The 21,695-nt window shown below is 34.2% G+C and overlaps 1 protein-coding gene across 3 annotated transcripts in view; it reads right to left on the minus strand.

Moving 5' to 3' along the window:
• The window catches only part of SNCA (synuclein alpha), a 125,687-nt gene that overhangs the window by 96,519 nt on the left and 7,473 nt on the right, over nt 1-21,695 (minus strand). For all 3 annotated transcript variants that reach the window (XM_057728208.1, XM_057728209.1, XM_057728210.1), the window contains exons 3-4: nt 16,988-17,029; nt 7,723-7,865 (exon numbers count right to left, since the gene is read on the minus strand). In XM_057728208.1, coding sequence (XP_057584191.1) covers nt 7,723-7,865; nt 16,988-17,029 — 185 coding nt within the window. The remainder of the gene's footprint in view (nt 1-7,722; nt 7,866-16,987; nt 17,030-21,695) is intronic.

Consider the following 21,695-nt stretch of genomic DNA (forward strand, 5'->3'; position numbering starts at 1 on the left):
CCACTTAAAATTGTTATTTCCCAGGTTTTTCACTGAATTACAAGGTGGAAATATGGTGCAGATGGTAACAGAGGTTTAAAAAAACACCTAAATTTTAAATCATTTGATATATAACAGTTTCTGATTAATGAAACACTATCATAAATATGTCAACTTTGCATGTGAAAGGATGGTAGCAATACATGTTAGCCACATGAAAACGAGTTCATAAAAGTATGGGCAATGCTCTCACACTGCATTCAGCAGAATTTTAATTCATGTTAAGCATTTATGAAGGAATAAACCAACCGCACAAATATGATTTAAAGCTATTTGTTGGCATGCCTTAGAGCAGTTCTATCATGCTCTTTTTATAATATATTTCTCTAGCAAACAAAACTATCATCACAATCGGTTCTCTGAAGACTGAAATAGGATCTGTACTCATGTATATATGGCAGGTGTGTAATGTTTACACATTATTAACCACTGGTCCTAGGATTCAGGTGGAAGTATTTTATGTCCCTGTGTCTAAACAGCTAAAATATTGTAGCTCTTATCTCTGTGTGAGGTAATTTCACAGTATACTGACAAAAACAAACTTTAAAGATAACATTTACTGAGAGGATAAGTCTTTCTCATTTCTAACAGAAAACATTCTTTTTCCTGTAAGGGATATACACTTGTTACAAAATACATGTTCTCAAAGACCAAAGATGCGGCCTTTTTCCCAGGGGTAAACAGGAAAGTCTCATGCCTGGACTGCACATTATTTCTTGAAGGCAGAAGCCTTCCACATGTTACTCACCTTTGTATTCCCCATAGTGCCCAGCAGAGCATCAGCACATACAAAGTGCCTGTTAAATGACTGAAAGCTATTGAATTTTAATGAAAATGTAACCCTAAGCCTATGTCCCTTACAATCTTATATATAATTATAGAGTGCTTTCCTACTTACAACCTTACAAGATTAAGGACCATTAGGAATTATGATTCATCCATCCTGAAACCAGTGAAATATTATTAGATAGATAGAAACCCCATCATAATAGATGCATTTCTAAGTGGAGACAGTTTATGTAACACTAGTAGACTTTCATACAAGTACAGAATATTCACTATTACATACCACATTGCAAAATATTACTGATTACATTCTTTTTGAAACAAATCAAGTAGATCAATTAGGTTTTTGTTCTTTATTTACCACATTATGCATTAATCTAATATTACAATCATATTAACAGTATACACTGCTTCCACCACAAACACATATCAGGCAGTGCATTATGCCACCAAGCTTTTAGTTTAGGTTTAAATACAGCTAACAGTCATGTTGGCTATGTTCTAAGGTCAAGCACAAGGCAAGACTCAAACTTCTAATTATTTGAGAAAATATATCAATCATTAATAAACATTAAAGGAAAAAGTTTACTGTAAATTTAAGTATTTCACTAATGTTGACATCTCTTATTACCTTCTTATAAACAGTACTAAGATCACGTCTGTGATATGTGTATGCTTCTTCAGAGAAATCTGAAAGGTTACCTATGACCTTTGGCTTGTTTGTGAAATCAGCATTAAATGAGTTAGCTGATGCCAACATTCATCATCTGATTAATCATTTAATTAGAAGGTCTGTAACACTCAAGTGTTTAAAAATAAATTTGCATCAAGCTAAGTACAATAGCTCTGGTAAGTCAAAAGAAATGAGGACACTTAAATGTGATAGATCATAATGTCAAATCTGACATTTTTCATTTCTGTTTTGTTTTATTCACCTAGCACACAATTGGTGAGCTATCCTCTTACAAATTAAGGCAAGATTAAAGAGTATGCATGCTTCTATACATTTGACATCAACATTTTCTGGGTAACTGTGCTGGGGATATTAAAAATTGTTCATAATGTAGGGGTCTAATTTTTGCTAAATGGCACTGTTTAGGAACTTTATAATGATTCTGAAGAAAAAAATAAACAGATGAAACCCAAATATGTCAAGTATCTGAGGGCCATAAATATTTCAAGCTTATTCCTTGCATAAAATCTATTCATCTCCATGTAGATAGGTCAATGCCTAAATGGGATGTGATAATGAAGTTGACTGCTGTACTATTTGTCAGGCAGTGGCTTTACAGTTTATTCAGAACTTTCACTCTCTACATGTGCAAAAAATTACAAAAATATAAACCTCTGGGACACCGAGAATCCAACTCTTCTAGGGCATTCCAGATAGCATTAAAGAGATGCTCATTTGTTCAGTAAGGATTATTTGAGCAGCAAACACATGCAGAGGACTGTTGAGGGATTGCAATGGAGCAAATGCTGTGGTGAACAGCTGTATATTGTAAACATAGACGCACTGCATAACAACTCTTTCTCAAGTGCCTTTCTTTTATAATATTCTTGGTACAAGAGGATCATTTGTTCTCAATAGAAGTGGGAAACATAAATTTTATTTATATAACATCACTGTTTGTTTGAACTTAAAACTTGAATACCTTTACCAATGCATTTCTGTTTCTGTTGCCTATTTCTATTGTACCAATCAAGTGAATGAGCTTCAGGAAATGAACTGTATGGTTGGTAACCTCTTGTGTGCACACAGGTAAAAATGTAGATCAGTAGACGCATTATTCTGATGTATTAAATAAAGAAGCTAATCATATTTGATGACAAAAATTCTTAAAATTCAGGACATCCTATTTGTCCTTTAATCTAGTATTTTACAATTAGAAATTATTACTTAGGGTGGCTTCATTCGTATGATCAAATTCACAAAAACACTTAGGTATCTGTGGTCATACCTCTCTTCAAAAGGAGATGAGTACACCAGAACAAGCATTCCCAAAGAGAGAAATTTAGCAAATACAAAGAGAAAAATAAAAATGAGCTACTAGAGCTCTTAGTTTAAAAAAAAAGAAAACCAAGAAAATACAGAAAGGAGAAAGGAAAGAAAGAAAGGGAGAAAGGAAAGGGAGGAAAGAAGAAAGGAACGGAGGAAGGGAGGGAGGGAAGGAGGGAGGAAGGAAAGAATATCTGTCCCCTCATCAATCTGGAAATGATGGGCCAAATACCGTCAACGGACATGAGGGCTGAACACCAATGCAGTCAGTCCTTTCGCAGTATTCCTGATATTCAAAGAGAGGCACCAACTGCCAAGAGAATGGTACAGCCATTAATCTACTTCAACAAGCTAACGCCTAGTAGCCCTGTTTATCACATTCCTCTTCCGCCATGCTTTGTAAAATGCATCACTGAATCTCATTGATACTACTGCCTGTGTAGTCTTTGAATTAATCCACTTATTTCTTTTTCCCTCACCAACAGTCTGGTATTCACAACCATCTCCTCTTTCCATCATAGCCCAGTAACTGGTCCCTGGTTTCCACTGTTTCCCCTCTTTAATCTGTTTCCCACCCTATAGGAAAAGACATCTTTACAACATGCAGATTTATAACCTGACATCCAGATGAAGTGCTTGAAATGCTTTAATAGGTTCCTTTATTTTTAGAATAAAGAACAATATTTTTATCGTGGCCACCCGTTATGTGGCCCAGCTACGTCCTTATTTTCTCTGGCTCCAGCTGTCCTCTTTGATTTGCCATGGTCCCCTCCTACCACATTAGATTTCCTCATGCTGATGCTTTTGCCTGCAATGCTTTTTCTCTCTCACTTCCGATAACTGCTAGTCATTTTTTGGATCTCAGTTGAAACATCACTTCCCCAGGGAAGCATTTGTGTTGCCCTCCCTTGCCCCTACCCCGCAGTAGCTGGGTCAAATCTCCAGCTAGATATTCTTGGTATTTTGTACACCACTGCATTTATCACAGTTTATAACTACACACATTGTGCAGTGATTAGATGATTACTACTGATCTTTGTCACTAGACTATAAGCCCAATGAAAAGAAAAACAGTGCATGGTTTTCTTATCATTTTAACCTCAATATCTAGCAAAGTTTCTGGCATACAGTGAGCAAGCATTATTTCTTCAATGAATAATGAATGTCAAGATGGGGGTCAGTAACAAGTGGTTAAAGCAACAATAAAGTGCTTATTTCCATTCACCAAAATCACTTTGATCAGAGTTTGAAGGATGAAATTATTTCAAATTTCATAATGAACAAATTCAACAATTTTGCTTAAATTCTGGAATTTCTGGCTTCCCATAGATGTAGCCAGAATGAAAGTTGAGTAGCGTCTTCCTTGAGTTATTATAGAAACTCAAGACTTTATTGCTAAATGGGGATTTAACAATTTTCTGGTATATCCCTCATTATACAAAAAAAAGAGTCTTAGGAGATCTTTAAAAGGTCATTCAGCTTGTTGGTGACAGAGCAGGGATGAAAATCAGCCATTTAAATTCCCAGTTCAATTTTTTTTGCTACAACTATGCTGTAATTTCTCGGTTTATGGCTTCATTTTCAAATTAGAAATTTCTAAGACCCAACAAGTACCCATAAGAGAAATATCTCCAAATGGTTAATTTTGTCACATCATTTAGATTTCTGCTTTAAAACATTAAAATAAAGAGCAATATTTTTAGAAGTGTAAAAAGCAAGCCCAATTCTGTAACAAATTAAACATTTTCATGCCTTATTTGCAATTTACATTGTACACTTTAAATGGGGGTGAGATGGGGGTGGTACATGCTTCTATGGTTTCTTAATATTCTGAAGCAAAGAATTTTCCTAGTTAAACCTGGTTGTCCATAATTTTATTTATGAAAAACTAAAAGGAAGGTAAATTTTGAGAAAGGGTTTGGGGAAGTGACATCAGTAGATGGAAAAGCACTGCAGGTATCCAGTATATTACAACTGGCTATGTGACCTTGAACTGCTTACTTCCTCTTTGTAAATTTCCTCATCTGTACAATCAGAAAATTGGTCTAAATCATGGGCTTTGGTTGTTGATGGGCTTCCATGATCCCACTAAGCCCTTTGGTGTGTGTATGTGAGTGTACATTTTTCTGGGAAGAGGGTCCATAGTTTCTATTATGTTGGCAAGGATCTGGGACACAAAACACATTAATTGCCTCTGTGCTAAAATGTGAGGGTCCCTCCTAACTTTGCAAATGGAATAAAGCTATACATAGGATTATAATTTCAGATGGAAATAAGAATTAGTGTAACTATTAGCATGAGTAATAATATTGTTTGAAAAGCATATTCTATACAGAGGAATACCACTATCATCAACTGTACATGCAAGTATTAGCTGAAGAACTTCACTGGAAGTCCAGTCCAGATTTTCTGTAAGTAGCATCAGTTGTCCCAGACAATGTAACTACATGTGATAAAATCTCAATATGTCACAGATTTTCAGTCCTTCCTTTTTATCGATGTTTTAATGGTCCATCAAGGTAGGTCTGCTACATAGGATTACATGGAAAGGAAACAATCCAGAGTAGTTTGTCAGCAAATAAAGATACTTTCTTATAGTTTTCAGGATATCTATTCCAAAATATTTTGATGATAACTTTTGGATAGTTGAATAGCCATAGTTGCTATAGTACACACCTATTTATTAAAGACACCCAAATAAAAGTCACTCTGCATATTACTCACTTCCTCCCTTCTTTTCCTTCTTAATGCAATAAATATTCCTTAATTGTCTCCTATGTGTCAGGTACTCTTCTAGACACCTGTGAAATGTCAGTGAACAAACAAATATCTTCTACCCTCATTGTGCTTACATTTTAGAACAGGAGAAATAAAATAAACAATATGCATAAAAATAAGTAAGTTAGCTATTATTTTTAAAGGTGACCAATGCTTTAGCCAAAAAAGAAAAAATAAAGTAGGGAAATTAGGAGCACCAGAGGTGAGGAGAATGGTTCCAATTTTAAATAGGTCAGGGTAGGTAGGTCTCATTGAGAAGGTGTTGTTTCATGAAGACCTGAGGAGACGAGGGAGTGAGCAAAGTGTATAATCTTGGGGAATAGTTTTCCAGACAGTAGGAAGAGTCAAGGCAAGGATACACTTGATGCGTTCAGGGAACAGCAAGGAGGCACTTTGGCAGGAAAAGAGCAAAAATCGTTCTGTTGCTAACGAGGCGAAAGACAAGGGTATAATCACCAAAATTTACAAACAGCTCACACAACTCAACAAATAAACAACCCAATCAAAAAATGGGCAGAAGGCCTTAAGAGTCATTCCTCCAAAGAAGGTATACAGATGGCCAACAGGCACATGAAAAGATGCTCAATATCAGTAATTATTAGAGAAATGCAAATCAAAACTACAGTGAGGTATCACATCACAGCAGTCAGAATGGCTATCATTAAAAAGTCTACAAATAACAAATGCTGGAGAGGGTGTGGAGAAAAGGGAATCCTCCTACACTGTTGGTGGGAATGTAAATTGGTACAGCCACTATGCAGAACAGTACAGAGGTTCCTCAGAAAACTAAAAACAGAGTTACCATATGATCCAGCAATCCCACTCCTGGGAATAAAACTGGAAAAAACTATAATTCAAAAATATTACATGCACCCCTATGTTCATAACAGCACTCTTCACAATAGCCAAAACAGGGAAACAACCTAAATGTCCACTGACAAACAAATATTTAAAGAAGATATGGTACATATATGCAATGGAATACTAATCAGTCATAAAAAAGAATGAATTAATGCCATTTGCAGCAAATGGATACAACTAGAGATTATCATACTAAGTGAAGTAAGTCAGAAAGAGAAAGACAAATACCACATGATATCACTTATACGTGGAATCTAAAATTTGGCACAAATAAACCTATCTACAAAACAGAAATAGACTCATAGACATAGATAACAGACTTGTGATTGCCAAGGGGGAGAGAGGAAGGGACAGGGATGGACTGGGAGTCTGGGGTTGGTAGATGCAAACTATCATATTTAGGATGGATAAACGACAAGGTCCTAATGTATTGCACAGGGAACTATATCCAATCTCCTGGGACAAATCATAATGGAAAACCATATTAAAAAAGAATGTATATATGGGTATAACTGAGTCACTTTGCTATACAGCAGAGATTGGCACAACACTGTAAATCAAATATAATTCAATAAAAAAATCATTCTGCTGCTGTGGTCATGAAATTTGTAAAATTTCATCTTTCAGTTGACACCTCATTTTCTATTACTTACTTATTTAAAATGAAAGTAGTCTTCCTAGAGTCTCATATTTGTCAAGAAAGACAAAGTCAGAATTCTTCTGAGAATTTTAAAATCACGCCCAAAACAATCATCTCTGGTTGGTAATGTAGTTTGAGTCTCTCAGTTTCCACAAAGATATATTGGCAATGAATTGTTATGTAATAAGCAAATATGCCATTTAATAAGAGATGATGTCACTATAAAGAAATCAAGTAAAAGATCTTCATTTTTGAACATTTAGAGATTGGGCACAAAGCATTTGCTGTATCCCAACAAAGAGAAATTCCAACATTCATAGCTAACATAAAAGCACCCATTCTTCCTGAAATGTCACTGTTCTTTTGGGCATTTGTTACACTGTTCATTAACTTTTCTATAGAAAATAAAACAATCACGAGTATTGCACAATTTTCAAGGCATTTATCTGGGTGAATACTTCCAAAAAGAATACACATATAAAGGTAGTACTTTTTTTATAAGGGAAAGTCAGTCAGCCCTCCCCCAAGTAAGCATCTTATACCAGCCTAGTGCCTTGCCTGAAAACACACCGTGATCCATGAGCTTACAAATATAATAAAAAAAGGAACACAGCCATACCTTGCCCAAGTGCTCCTTTTTGCCAAAGCCAGTGGCAGCTGCAATGCTTCCTGCTCCTTCCACTGTCTTCTGTGCTACTGCAGTCACCCCTGTCACCACTGCCTCTCCAACGTTTGTCACTTGCTCTTTGGTCTTCTCAGCCACTGGCATAAATCAAGAACAACAACAGATTAAGGGACAGTCGACTGACAGCCACTTAAAATAATTTCATTTCCACTAGCCATCAGCTTCTAAAAACCTATATTTGCACACGTAGATGACTGAAGAGTCAGAAGAAACAAGAGCTACGGAGATTTCTATGCGAGCGTGGCTTAGCCAAACATAGGATCTTTGCTAGGATAGTCTGCTGTAATCATGCAGATATTAAAATGTGTTTCAAGCTTAATGATCACAAATTTCAAGCGATAAGCAATTTCAGTTTTGTTTACTTTTTATTGAGGAAAGTTTACCAAAAGCAATGCTTACAGGTGTTTTATCAAACTCAGCATGAAATGTATTTCTTTATTTCAACTTCAATGGCAATTCTTTGATATCACTCAGCATGTTTGTTTCATCACACCTTCTGAGTCACAGAACACATATGTGTTCTCACATGTTACCATCAGGAATAAACAATAGAGTAAGGGATGATTATGAAGGAACTTTGATCCTTTCTTTTTTAATCAGACAAGTCTAATAACAATTGAACATACAGATTCAAAATCATGCAAATACAATAATTCTTAACAGTTTAAAAATAATCACTTTATATTAACAAATGCCCAAATGGTTAGAAGAGGGAGAGGAGAAAGGAAATGTCTTTATCTTCCATGGAGGTGGATTCAATAGATACTATTCAATTATTGATTTTTTTTTAGATAATTCTTTTTATTTTTTAATTTTCTAATTTTTTAGCACATGTTTATTTGAGTATAATTGCTTTACAATGTTGTATCAGTTTCTGATGTACAACAAAGTGAATCAGCCATATTTATACATATATCCCTACATTCCCTCCCTCTTGAGCCTCACTCTCATCCTCCCCATCCCACCCCTCTAGGATGTCAAAAAGCATCAAGCTGATCTCCCTGTGCTATGCAGCAGCTTCCCACTAGCTATCTGTTTTACAGTTGGTAGTGTATATATGTCAATGCTACTCTCTCACTATGTCCCAGCTTCCCCTTCCCCTTACTGTATCCTCAAGTCCATTCTCTACATCTGCGTCTTTAGTCTTGCCCTGTCACTAGGTTCATCAGCACCATTTTTCTAGATTACATATATATGCGTTAACATACAGTATTTGTTTTTTTCTTTCTGACTTACTTCACTCTGTATGACAGACTCTAGATCCATCCACCTCAATACAAATAACTCAATTTCATACTATGAAGGAACTTTGATCCTTTTATGAAACATCAGGTAGTTGAAACAGAAGGGGTTTTAGTGATGAAATTGATTTTCAATCATTTTAATGGGAACAAAAGAGCTAAAGTATGAAAATGTAATGGTTTATTGAGCACACTTATAATTTCTTTTCGTTAAAAAAAATATAACATGGTCATTCAGTAAGTAACTTAAAAATTTAAGAAGATGGTATAAATAGTTTGGGATTAGATTTAGAGATTTAATCTTACATTAAGAATTCTCTAAGTACATCTGATATAACTGTTGAATTCATCTTTCTATATTACTTCCATACAAATATGAAACAAAGGAAGCTGCAATAAAAAAGTGTTTCAATTAAATTAAGTTTTATGAAAAAGAGGTAAAAGATGAGATTCTGCACTTTTAACAATTTCAAGGTCAATAGAGAAAACAACCCTTCACCTAAACCTTATAACATTTATATTCATAGAGCTTGGGTCTTGCATTCTTATCTATATCTATGTAACGCCTGCCTTCTTTTCTGAGGAATCCGATGAGTTGCACTATGTTAGCTGTTATATGCTACTTACAGGATTGTTGTACAGAGTTCATGTCACCAGCTGGGAGAGGCCAGCGATTAAACAGTAATAGTGTGGACAAAACAATTGGGTTTTGAAAACACTCTGTAGGTCATGGAAGCTGAGGAAGTCTGTAAGGACATAGAGTCTCACTCCTTAGTCTAGGCAATGTGAGGAAGCAGAAGTGGCCCTAGAATCTAAAACCAGGAAGAGTTCACAGCAGGTGTTGTTTGATATTTGCCTTCTGCTACTTCTGGGGATATGGCGGATGCCTGCTAACTAGTCATGACTACTCTCAATGCAAAGTTCAATCTAAATGCCGGTGAAAAGCTGTACTGGAAATCTCATGTTTTTAAACATTTCCAGAATGTTGATGTTTTAAAAAGAGTGAATTATGGGCTTTAAGTTCTCATTTTTTTCTTTTCTAAGAACATGAATAGAAAATTTTACTTGAAAATGAACATTTCTTGTTACAAAATCTCAGACAAAAATAAATTTTTATCTTTTCACAGATTCATAATTTTTCTGCCAGCCACGAAAGTTTATTTTTATAATTCTAGACTTCTATATACACTTTTTTATGAACATAAACTGCACAGTAAAATGTGCTTTGTACTTTAATATAATTTTATTAGATTTTATCACTGTGAGAATAAGTAAATTAGTTACATTACAAAATGGCAGAGTTTACATACAGCAATGATAGACACATTTTAAAAGATTTCTGTAGGACCTTTTTTATCTGGTGGATTATTCACTAACCTTGAACTTTTTTGTTAAAACATACCTCAAATGTCAATCTCCATGTTAAAAACCTCTCCTCTCAACAAATGTCCTTGTTCCTCCTCTGATGACCCCATAAAATTTTAGGTTTGTCTTTATTACTGAACTTTCTTCATTGTACCATAATTATTCATTTCCCAGTATTGCTCTCCACCTCCACCAGTATATTGTGAGTTGATTAAAACCAGAGATCCTGTTTCTATCATTTCACAGTAGCTACTCAATAAGTAATTATGAAAGCATTAAAAGAAATTTTGTGTATATCTGTCATTTATACATTGACTTTAATAATTAGGTTTATATTTGACTTTAAGTTAACAGTAAAATTCCACATAGGACATGTGGCACCAACTTTTTGGATAGTAAATCTCACCTTTGACATTAAACAAAATACAAAATTAAGAAGATCTAGTTTCAAATCAGTATACAAATTACAGATTTGAGGAAAATAAATTTATATTTTAAAGCAGTTTAACAAGGAAATTTAAACTATAACGTTGAAAATTAACTGTTCATTATCACATAATAAATTTCTGTTTATGAGAATCAAAGCCTGCAGATCTCCAATAATAGGAATTTCTTTACATCATACTTTTATGAGGAAAAAAATGAGTAAGCTTATATCAAAATTTATTTTTTAAAACACCTTCAAAGGCAAGTCATTCAATAAGCCCAGATTAAGTGCACTCTCATTCTTTCCTATAATGTGATGCACTGACAACTGAAATAATAATGTCCTGAGATCAAAAAGCCAGGGATTAAGGTAGAGTTTCCTGAATTTTATCTTGAGATTATCTAGCTGGGAGAATTAATTTTTCCTGGATGTTGTACGTAGAAAACTCCTGGCCTAAGTTTACTAAAGTCTATATTCCTGCAAAAATAGCTAATGAAATGAATCGTGGGGAAATTTTTCTTTTGACAGTAGCTAATAATGTTACGTACTTTGTAATAGTTTCCCATTTCCCTGCTTTAAGAATAATAACAAAATAAATAACAATTGTTTAGTATTTATTATGTACCCATAATAAACATTTCAGGCCGTGTATAAAAAGCAACCAATTCTCTCTGCCTTTAGCCACTGAGGTAATTATCTTAAACATTTATTTATCCTCATAACACGAATTTGGAATTTTATATTAAATAAATCTACTCAACAAATGAATTTATCTGATATGAGAGAGGAATGGCACTTATTGCAGCTGATTTATTCCAATTCAATTTTCATAGCCAGACTACTTATGACAACATTTTTGATACATTACTACTGTCAAGGTCATAGACTGGTACAACAGCTGTAAGTATTGCCCAACCAACGTCATTACGGCCTCCCTGCTTAGAAGCATTTTCCATAGTGTTCTGGGGAACACTAGTTGAATTTAACCCTAGCAAGTATTGAAAGAAAGTCAAATAAGCTTGAGAAATCCTGAGTTAAACTAAATTATGTAAATTTATTTACTGTAGAACAGCTCAGATTCTTTAATATGCTAAAAACAAAACAGGATATGCAAAGTTTCCAAACATTACAAAACCATGGAAACATTAGCTGGTGGGCTACTGTTCTTCAGAAACTATCTGCAAAATAGTTATTGCCTTATTGTACAAACTTCAGGCACATGCACCAGTGCAAACACACATGTGCACGCATGCACACACACACACACCAAAACCCATATTTACACTCTGTCATTCTGGAGAAGAGGCAAAAATTCTAACTGTGTCAACAGTTATCCTTGCAGCCCATCTCCACAGCCTCCATTAGATAAGTAGTGTTAGTTGTATTCTTTCATTTCTACCACAGGCTCTGACCCTTGCCACATGCTCATCCACTTTCTCAACCACATGGATTCTTCTTTAACTATTAAAATGGAAAGCCGTTCATCTAAGTAGGCACAGTCTACAACTGTCTGACATCCAGTTCTTACAAAAATCATGCTTTATAACATCCCATTTACAGAAGGTCCCTAGAGAGCAGTTTATATATATTGGGTTGCAACAGAGCAAATGTAAGCTGCATACGTTAATTTAGCTTCTAGTAGAATCAGTTTCAAAGGGTTCTGTTTTAGTTTGTTTTTGTTTTAGTTTTGTTTTGCTTTGTTTTTTTCTTTGGCAGAGAAACAGAGCTCATAAGATCTTAGTTCCCTGACCAGGGATTGAACCTAGGCCATGGCAGTGAAAGCCCAGAATCCTAACCACAAGGTCACCAGGGAACACCCTGTTTTAATTTTATACCTGAATTTTTTTTATCAAAAATATGTATAAAATATGAAAACACAACAATCCAAAACCTATGGGATGCAGCAAAGACAGTTTTATGAGGTAAGTTTATAGCAATACAATCCTACCTCAAGAAACAAGAAAAATCCCAAATAAACAATCTAACCTAAAGAAGCTAGAGAAAGAAGAGCAAACAAAACCCAAAGTTAGTAGACAGAGAGAAATCATAAAGACCAGAGCAGAAATAAATGAAATAGAAACAAAGAAAACAATAGCAAAAATCAACAAAACTAAAAGTTGTTTCTTTGAGAAGATAAATAAAATTGATAAACCTCTAGCAAGACTCATCAAGAAAAAGAGGGAGAGGACTCAAATCAATAAAATTAGAAAGGAAACAGGAGAAGTTACAATGGACAACACAGAAATAAAAAGCACCATAAGAGATTACTACAAGCAACTATATGCCATTAATATGGACAACCTGGATGAAATGGACAGATTCTTAGAAAGGTATAACCTTCCAAGACTGAATCAGGAAGACATAAAAAAATATGAACAGATCAATCACAAGTAATGAAATTGAAACTGTGGTTAAAAATCTCCCAACAAACAAAAGTCCAGGACCAGATGGATTCACAGCTGAATTTTATCAAACATTTAGAGAATAGCTAACACCCATCCTTCTCAAGCTCTTCAACAAAATTGCAGAGAAAGGAACACTCCCAAACTCATTTTATGAGGCCACCATCACCCTGATACCAAAACCAGACAAAGATACTACAAAAAAAGAAAACTACAGACCAATATCACTGATGAATTTACATGCAAAAATCCTCAACAAAATACTAGCCAACAGAATCCAACAACACATTAACAGGATCATACACCACGATCAAGTGGGGTTTATCCCTGGAATGCAAGGATTCTTCAATATACGCAAATCAATCAATGTGATACACCATATTAATAAATTGAAGGATAAAAACCACATGATCTTCTCAATAGATGCAGAAAAAGCTTTTGACAAAATTCAACACCCATTTATGATAAAAACTCTCCAGAAGGAGGGCATAGAGGGAACCTACTTCAACATAATAAAGGCCATATACGACAAACCCACAGCAAACGTCATTCTCAATGGTGAAAAACGGAAAGCATTCCCTCTAAGATCAGGAATAAGACAAGGATGTCCACTCTCACCACTACTAATCAACATAGTTTTGGAAGTCCTTGCCACAGCAATCAGAGAAGAAAAAGAAATCAAAGGAATCCAAATTGGAAAAAAAGAAGTAAAACTGTCACTGTTCGCAGATGATGTGATATTATACATAGAAAATTCTAAAGATGCCACCAGAAAACTACTTGAGCTAATCAATGAATTCGGTAAAGTTGCAGGAAACAAAACTAACATGCAGAAATCTCTTGAATTTCTATACACTAACAATGAAAGATCAGAAAGAGAAATTAAGGAAACAATCCCATTCACCACTGCAACAAAAAGAATCAAATACCTAGGAATAAACCTAACCAAGGAGGTAAAAGACCTGTACTCAGAAAACTATAAGACACTAATGAAAGAAATCAAAGATGACACAAACAGATGGAGGGACATACCATGTTCTTGGATTGCAAGAATCAACATTGTGAAAATGAGTATACTACCCAAAGCAATTTACAGATTCAATGCAATCCCGATCAAATTACCAATGGCATTTTTCACAGAACTAGAACAAGAAATTTTACAATTTGTATGGAAACACAAAAGACCCCGAATAGCCAAAGCAATCTTGAGAAGGAAAGACGGAGTTGGTGGAATCAGGCTTCCTGACTTCAGGCTATACTACAAGCCTACAGTGATCAAGACAGTATGGTACGGGCACAAAAACAGAAATATAGATCAATGGAACAGGGTAGGAAGCCCAGAGATAAACTATGGTCAACTAATCTATGACAAAGGAGGCAAGGATATACAATGGAGAAAAGGCAGCCTCTTCAGTAAGTGGTGCTGGGAAAACTGGACAGCTACGTGTAAGAGAATGAAATGAGAACACTCCTTAACACCATACACAAAAATAAACTCAAAATGGATAAAAGACCTAAAAGTAAGGCCAGACACCATAAAACTCCTAGAGGAAAACATAGGAAGAACACTCTTCGCTGTAAATAACAGCAAGATCTTTTTTGATCCACCCCCTAGAATAATGGAAATAAAAACAAAAATAAATAAGTGGGACCTAATGAAACTTCAAAGCTTCTGCACAGCAAAGGAAACTATAAGCAAGATGAAAAGACAACCCTCAGAATGGGAGAAAATATTTGCCAACGAATCAACAGACAAAGGATTAATCTCCAAAATATATAAATAGTTCATCTAGCTCAATATCAAAAAAACAAATAACCCAATCAAAAAATAGGCAGAAGACCTAAATAGGCATTTCTCCAAAGACGACATACGGATGGCCAAGAGGCACATGAAAAGCAGCTCAACATCACTAATTATTAGAGAAATGCAAATCAAAACTACAGTGAGGTATCACCTCACATCGGTTAGAATGGGCATCATCAGAAAATCTACAAACAGTAAATGCTGGAGAGGCTGTGGAGAAAAGGGAACGCTCTTGCACTGCTGGTGGGAATGTAAATTGAGACAGCCACTATGGAGAACAGTATGGAGGTTCCTTGCAAAACTAAAAATAGAGTTACCATATGACCCAGCAATCCCACTGCTGGGCATATACCCAGAGAACACCATAATTCAAAAAGACACATGCACTCCAATGTTCATTGCAGCACTATTTACAATAGCCAGGACATGGAAGCAACCTAAATGTCCATCAACAGATGAATGGATAAAAAAGATGTGGGACATATATACAATGGAATATTACTCAGCTGTAAAAAGCAAGGAAACTGGGACATTTTTAGAGACATGGATGGACCTAGAGACTATCATACAGAGTGAAGTGAGTCAGAAAGAGAAAAACAAATATCGTATATTAACACATATATGCAGACTATAGAAAAATGGTACAAGTCAACCTGTTTGCAAGGCAGAAATAGAGACACAGATGTAGAGAACAAACATATGGATACCAAATGGGGAAAAAGGGGAGTGTTGGGGGGAATGAATTGGGAGACTGGGATACCAAACTGTACACTCTAAATATATGCAGTTTATTGTCTGTTAACTGTATCTCAGTAAAAGTTCTTTTAAAAAATGTATAAAATAGTCATATACGTTTCTCCACTAGCTGCAAAAACGTAGCTCGAGATAGATCCACTATAAAGTGATAGTAAGTAACACTTAGATATATACTATTTGCCTTCAGTATTCTAGGTATTTATATATGTTCACTCACTGAATTCTTTTACAGATGAGGAAACTGAATCACACAGAGTTATGAATCTTGCAGAAAAATCACATAGCTACTAAGGGGTAAGCAGAAATTCGAACTAAAGAGGTCTGGCTATAGTGTTTATGGCCTTAACCACAATGCTGTATTAATATTCCCATTTGATTTTCCCAATTTCTATTTTATAATTTAGCAATAGGAACACTTTATTTTTCTGAGGTCCTGTTATGTTTATTGTTTTCTGATCATATGAATTATATTTCTGATTATATCTCTTGTTTTACTTCACCTTTCAGAAAGCTTGGAGTACATACAACATGAAACTCAATCACAGCAAGCCTGTGAGCTTTTAAGATTGTTAAATTGTGATTTTTCCTTGATTTTTCTATTTCTATCATCCTCTTCCTCATCATCACCCCATAATTCTCATTACTTTTGATATTCATTTATTGTAATCTATCTTCTTACAGACTTATTCAAAATCTTGGTGAAATTAGGTCAGAGATAAATACAATAAGTAATTTACTGATCATCCCAAGGGTGTTTCCTAAAATGTCTTCTGAATCATCAAGGAAATGTTATAAATAGTTATATTTTAGTGTCAGAATATTTCATTGTACTCTACAAAAGATTTTAATTCAATTCTTTGAAAATGGCAATCCTTATATGATATTAATGCTATTAGTTTGCCAGAACATTAAGTTGGTCAGAATACTCAAATGCTACACTACCATAAATTAAACAATTAAACTGGTTAATTCCGTCATCATTCTTGTCAGTTACATACATTGTGCTTTATTTATAACAAATACTTGAACTATTTAAAAATATTTAATAAAGAATCAAGATTAAATAAAGCTGTTGTTCCCTAGAATGCTCCTGTATGGGCAGAGTGGTTGCTTACAATTACATTCTGAATGATCAGTGCTAGGGCTATACTGCTTACTAGATACTTTCAAGATCATCCCTACATATAAGCTCCACAAAGCTTACCTGTTGTCACACCGTGAACCACTCCTTCCTTGGTTTTGGATCCTATAAAAACAAACAAATTCAAACCATAAGTCTCAAAGTCACCTTTCCTGCTGATGAGCTATTGTGAAATACATCTAATGGAAAAACAATATCTCAGTCTGAGGAAGCCCATGTGCTAAGATCTCCTCAGGGGGCACAAAACCTAAAACAAAGAAATCCAGTAATCACTACAACAAATAGAAGAAAGCAAAGTTAACAGGACACTCTTCAATTAAGATTTTAGCACACAGTAATGACTTTTCAACCCCTCGTGTCCCACTTCATATATCAACTTACAGAGGGGAAAAAGAAGGTGAGCTAACTAACACCAGGGCTGGGTGAGAAGGTGATTTTGGATTCAGAACTGCGGAAGCTCTACTAAAGTACAATACAAAAGAGAGATTAGGTAACTCATGAAATACAAACAGATGCAGGAGGGAGAGAAGGAATTCACATTTGTTGAACACCTGTTATGCAAAAGGTGTTTTACATCTCATCTCATTTAATCTTTGTAATACCCATTTCATATCATGCCCATTTTATTCCATATGAAACAATTACAAATTAAAGTTAAATGATTTGCCTAAAATCACACAGATAATAACTGGCTACAACCACATTCAAATTAAGGGCTCTATGACCCTAAGCCCATATTCTTTCTAGGAAGCCAGGCAAACCTTTAGAGGGAATGCAGTATTTTGTCATTCAAGTATGACTTATGCCAGCTTCAAGAAGTGACAAGATAGGAATTTTCCCCAAATCTTGACCGTTACTAAGCTTTTACACAAATAATTTATTGATATGTGTCATTAAAACTAAGTTTGTGAACAATTTTATTCATAAGCTCTCTAATGTTGGATTTTTTAGTGTAATTCATACCAGATTTTTAATAAAATGTTTTTGGAGAAAATAATAACAAAATGAAGATTCATTTGAAAACTACCCTATAAGTCAAATAAAGTAGTTACATTAGGCAGAGAAGAATGTAAGGAAGTTAGGACATAAAAACTGGGAAACAATTTAAACCTATATTTGGATATTAAGATAGTCACCAATCTTCAGTTTAAAAATGCACTGACTTATAAACCCTTACTAAGTATAACAGAAATAACTGTAAACACATTTTACAACAGGAAAAAAGTGTAAGAGAGCCTCAGTTCCTTATTAAATAAAAATCCTTATCAATAAAATTAACATAAGATTAAATAATCTCTAAGAAGCTGGTTCTTAAACTGGAGAGTGCAGCAGAATCAATTAGGTGGAAGTGAGGTTAAAAAAGTGTTGACTGTTGAGTCACAGTTTCAATATTCAGTAAATATCAGGTACAGATATTTGCATTTTTAATAATCCTCATTATCTAATGCAGGTAATTCATTGATCGCATTTGAGAAACACTAGTCTAAGGCAGTTTCTACTTCCAAATTTATTTAGAAGTACATATGATGATTTAAATAATATGATTATCAATAAGATTTAAATAAATATACATGATCATATTGAAAACTTTCATTGAATTTTTTATAAAATATATAAATAAGGCATTAAGTAAAATTTTCATGCACTATATTAAACTTACACTGTACGAAAGAAAGAAAATTTCTACATTTAATAAAGCAATTTAAGTATATTTAAGGGCTTCCAATTTGAATATATTTAAGGACTTCTAATAAATATAGAACATAAAATAAATATAGCCTTTTAGTTAAGAAAGTGAGCTCTGGATTCTGATTTTCCGGATTTAAATCTTCACTTTACTACATAATAAACAAATACACATCATACAATCAACATGAAGATTAAAGGAAATAATACATGTACAGTGTTTAGTACATAGTAAATACTTAGTAAGTGATAACTGTTATTATTCTTCTTATATAATATTTGTAAAGAGATTTTCAGTTTAAAACACAGGATAAATCACCATACCATAAACTCATATAAATGAAATTGTGCAGTTGTTAAATATGTTAAAGGATAGTATTTTACATATACGCAATATGAAGTGTGTGTGTGTGTGTGTGTGTGTGTGTGTATTTTGCAGGCAATGACCACTTTGCATAGTACGATGGAATCATAAAATGACTGCACACAATCTGAGCTGAAGCTATAGAAAGTGATCTTAATCAATGAGGAAAATTTTGATTAATAAGTGATAAAAAATACTGTTGTTTCATGACCTTTAAAAATTTTTGTCAAAACATTAAAAATCTTCTAGTCATTTATAAATGTACAGGGAAATTAAACACTAAGCAAAGTTATACTTATTTTGTGTACTGTAATTTAAAACATTGAAAACTATTTTCTTTGTAAAAAAAACTTATAAGAGTAGTTTAAACAGTGCTTGTATTCTCCCCATTATATAACTTTCAATATCGAGCTAAGCATCTTTTCTAGGTCTTAGAAAATTGTCATACTCCTTCATAAGTTTGGGTTATTCTCCAAAATCTCAGCTTTTCTATTTTTAATGTCATGCTACACCTCTGATGGTTCCTTTCATGTGAGGTGTTTATAGGGTATCACTCCCTCTGGGACAACTTCAGCCTACTCATCACAACCACATTTTCATTTATGTTGATACCTTCACTTTCAAGAAGCTCCCCTGGCTGCACATCTAGAGTCTCTTGAATGGCAGCAGTGTCAACATACAGTCAGCTATTTCTTCTATAAATAAATTTGTGTTTGATTCAGATTTCACTTTCAGCATTTTTCACTTCATTTCTTTGCTGACATTCACTTCTTTGGTCAATTTCCTCTTTCAATTATGCACTTTTGTAAAATATCATGTGTGTTTATCATTGGGAGACAAGGAGGTAACACAATTATGGGCTTTGCTATCTGCACGAACTGAATAACAGATCATACAGAAACTGTATGTTACAGTGACTGATCACAAATAAACTCTGAAAGAAGTCATGTGATTTGACCATGGATCATAATGGGTTTCTGTTTTTATGTAGTGATTGCGGGCTGAAGAGCTAGGAGCAAAGTTTGTACTTTATGTAATCACTCACAGTTTATATATTGTGGTAACAAATTTGAACTGTATTGTTAAGGACTGGTTTTGTTTAACTAACTGTGGTAACTGAAATTCATGTGTGCTGGAATTAAGCAAAGTGAGAAAAACCTGTATTTAAGAGACTATTTCTTATCACTACCCACCTGACACTCCTTGAACCCCTTATTTTAAAAAAATGACTAATAACAAGAAATTTTTAACAGTTGGCCTGTGGTCTTTCCTCTCTGCCTCAGTTACAACTGATAACTTGATCTTTGGCTAAATCATGGAAGGTATCCTGAATTAAAGATACATGAAAATCTTGATGAGGTTGCTTTGCATCAAACAAATCACCTCTTTTTGCTGTCTTAATTATTCATTAATATATGTTATTGATGATTAGCCTTTAATTGATGAGTAATCTGTACTTGAAAAGATACAGCTACAAAATAGGTGCCAAGTGGCTATGTGACTAGTAACATGATAGACAGATGATAGATAGATAGATAGATAGAATCTTTTAGATAGATAGATCTCATAATAGATATAGCTGAAGAGACACTAGATCTGATGGCTTCCCTGAGCTGAGGTGGCCCTTCTGTCTCGCATGACTTCACAAAGCTGCAGAGTGGAGAAGGTCAGAAATAACGCTTGGACATGCAAGGTCTCAGTTATGCTACTGTGCATGTTATGTTGACTATCTGAATACGGTGGAGGTGAAGCATATTGTAACTTGGGAGTTTGATATCAATCCACAGTCTTGACAACTGCTATTTATTAAGGGGAATGTCATTGGAAGAGTTTTGAAGATCATTTTCTTGCCTTTACTGTTATAATACTTGGCATATATAAAGAGAACTACATTTTTTCTGCTTTTGAATTTGACTCAATTTATAATTTCTAAACCATCTGATTGAGAAATTTTTTTGCCCATTAAATTGAAGTAGGCTGAAAATTTGTATACAACGATATCCTAAAAGGAGAAAAAAAAATCATAAAAATAACAGTGATTCTTATGGTTGTTCTTCAATTAGTTCAGATAGTTGTCAAAAGTATAATATTATAAAGGAATGAGATTACTTTTATCATGAGGCTTAAGAAAACAGTGTGCCAAACTTCTTCAGCCATAAGTGAAATTAGAAAATTTTCCTTAGTCATTTCTAATCTTTCAAGCTAGTTATTGATAATAGTTCTTGTAATGAAGGATGAAATGATAGAAAGAAAATATACTGACAAAATAATTATTCCATTAGAGTTTACTTGATAATAATAACCATGGCTCCTATATATAAAAGTGTGCTTTCCAAAAATTCTGAATGAAATATTAACAAATCAAACCCAACAATGTATAAAAAGAATTATATACCACAATCAAGTGGGATTTATCATAGGTATGCAAGGCTGGTTCAACATTTGAAAGTCAATTAAGTAATTCATCACATCAGCAGACTCAAAAAGACAAATCACACGATCATATTAATCAATGCAGAAAGAACATCTGACACAATCCAACACCTATTTGTGATAAAAATTCCCAATAAACTAGAAATAGAGGGGAACTTTCTCAACTTGATAAACAATATCTACCAAAAAATCTACAGCTAACATCATATTTCATGGCGAGACCTAGAAGCTTTCCTACTAAAACCAAGAACAAGGGAAGAATATCCTCTTCCACTACTTCTTTCAACA

The sequence above is a fragment of the Hippopotamus amphibius genome, chromosome 3, assembly GCF_030028045.1.
Source record: "Hippopotamus amphibius kiboko isolate mHipAmp2 chromosome 3, mHipAmp2.hap2, whole genome shotgun sequence".
NCBI classification, from domain to species: domain Eukaryota; kingdom Metazoa; phylum Chordata; class Mammalia; order Artiodactyla; family Hippopotamidae; genus Hippopotamus; species Hippopotamus amphibius.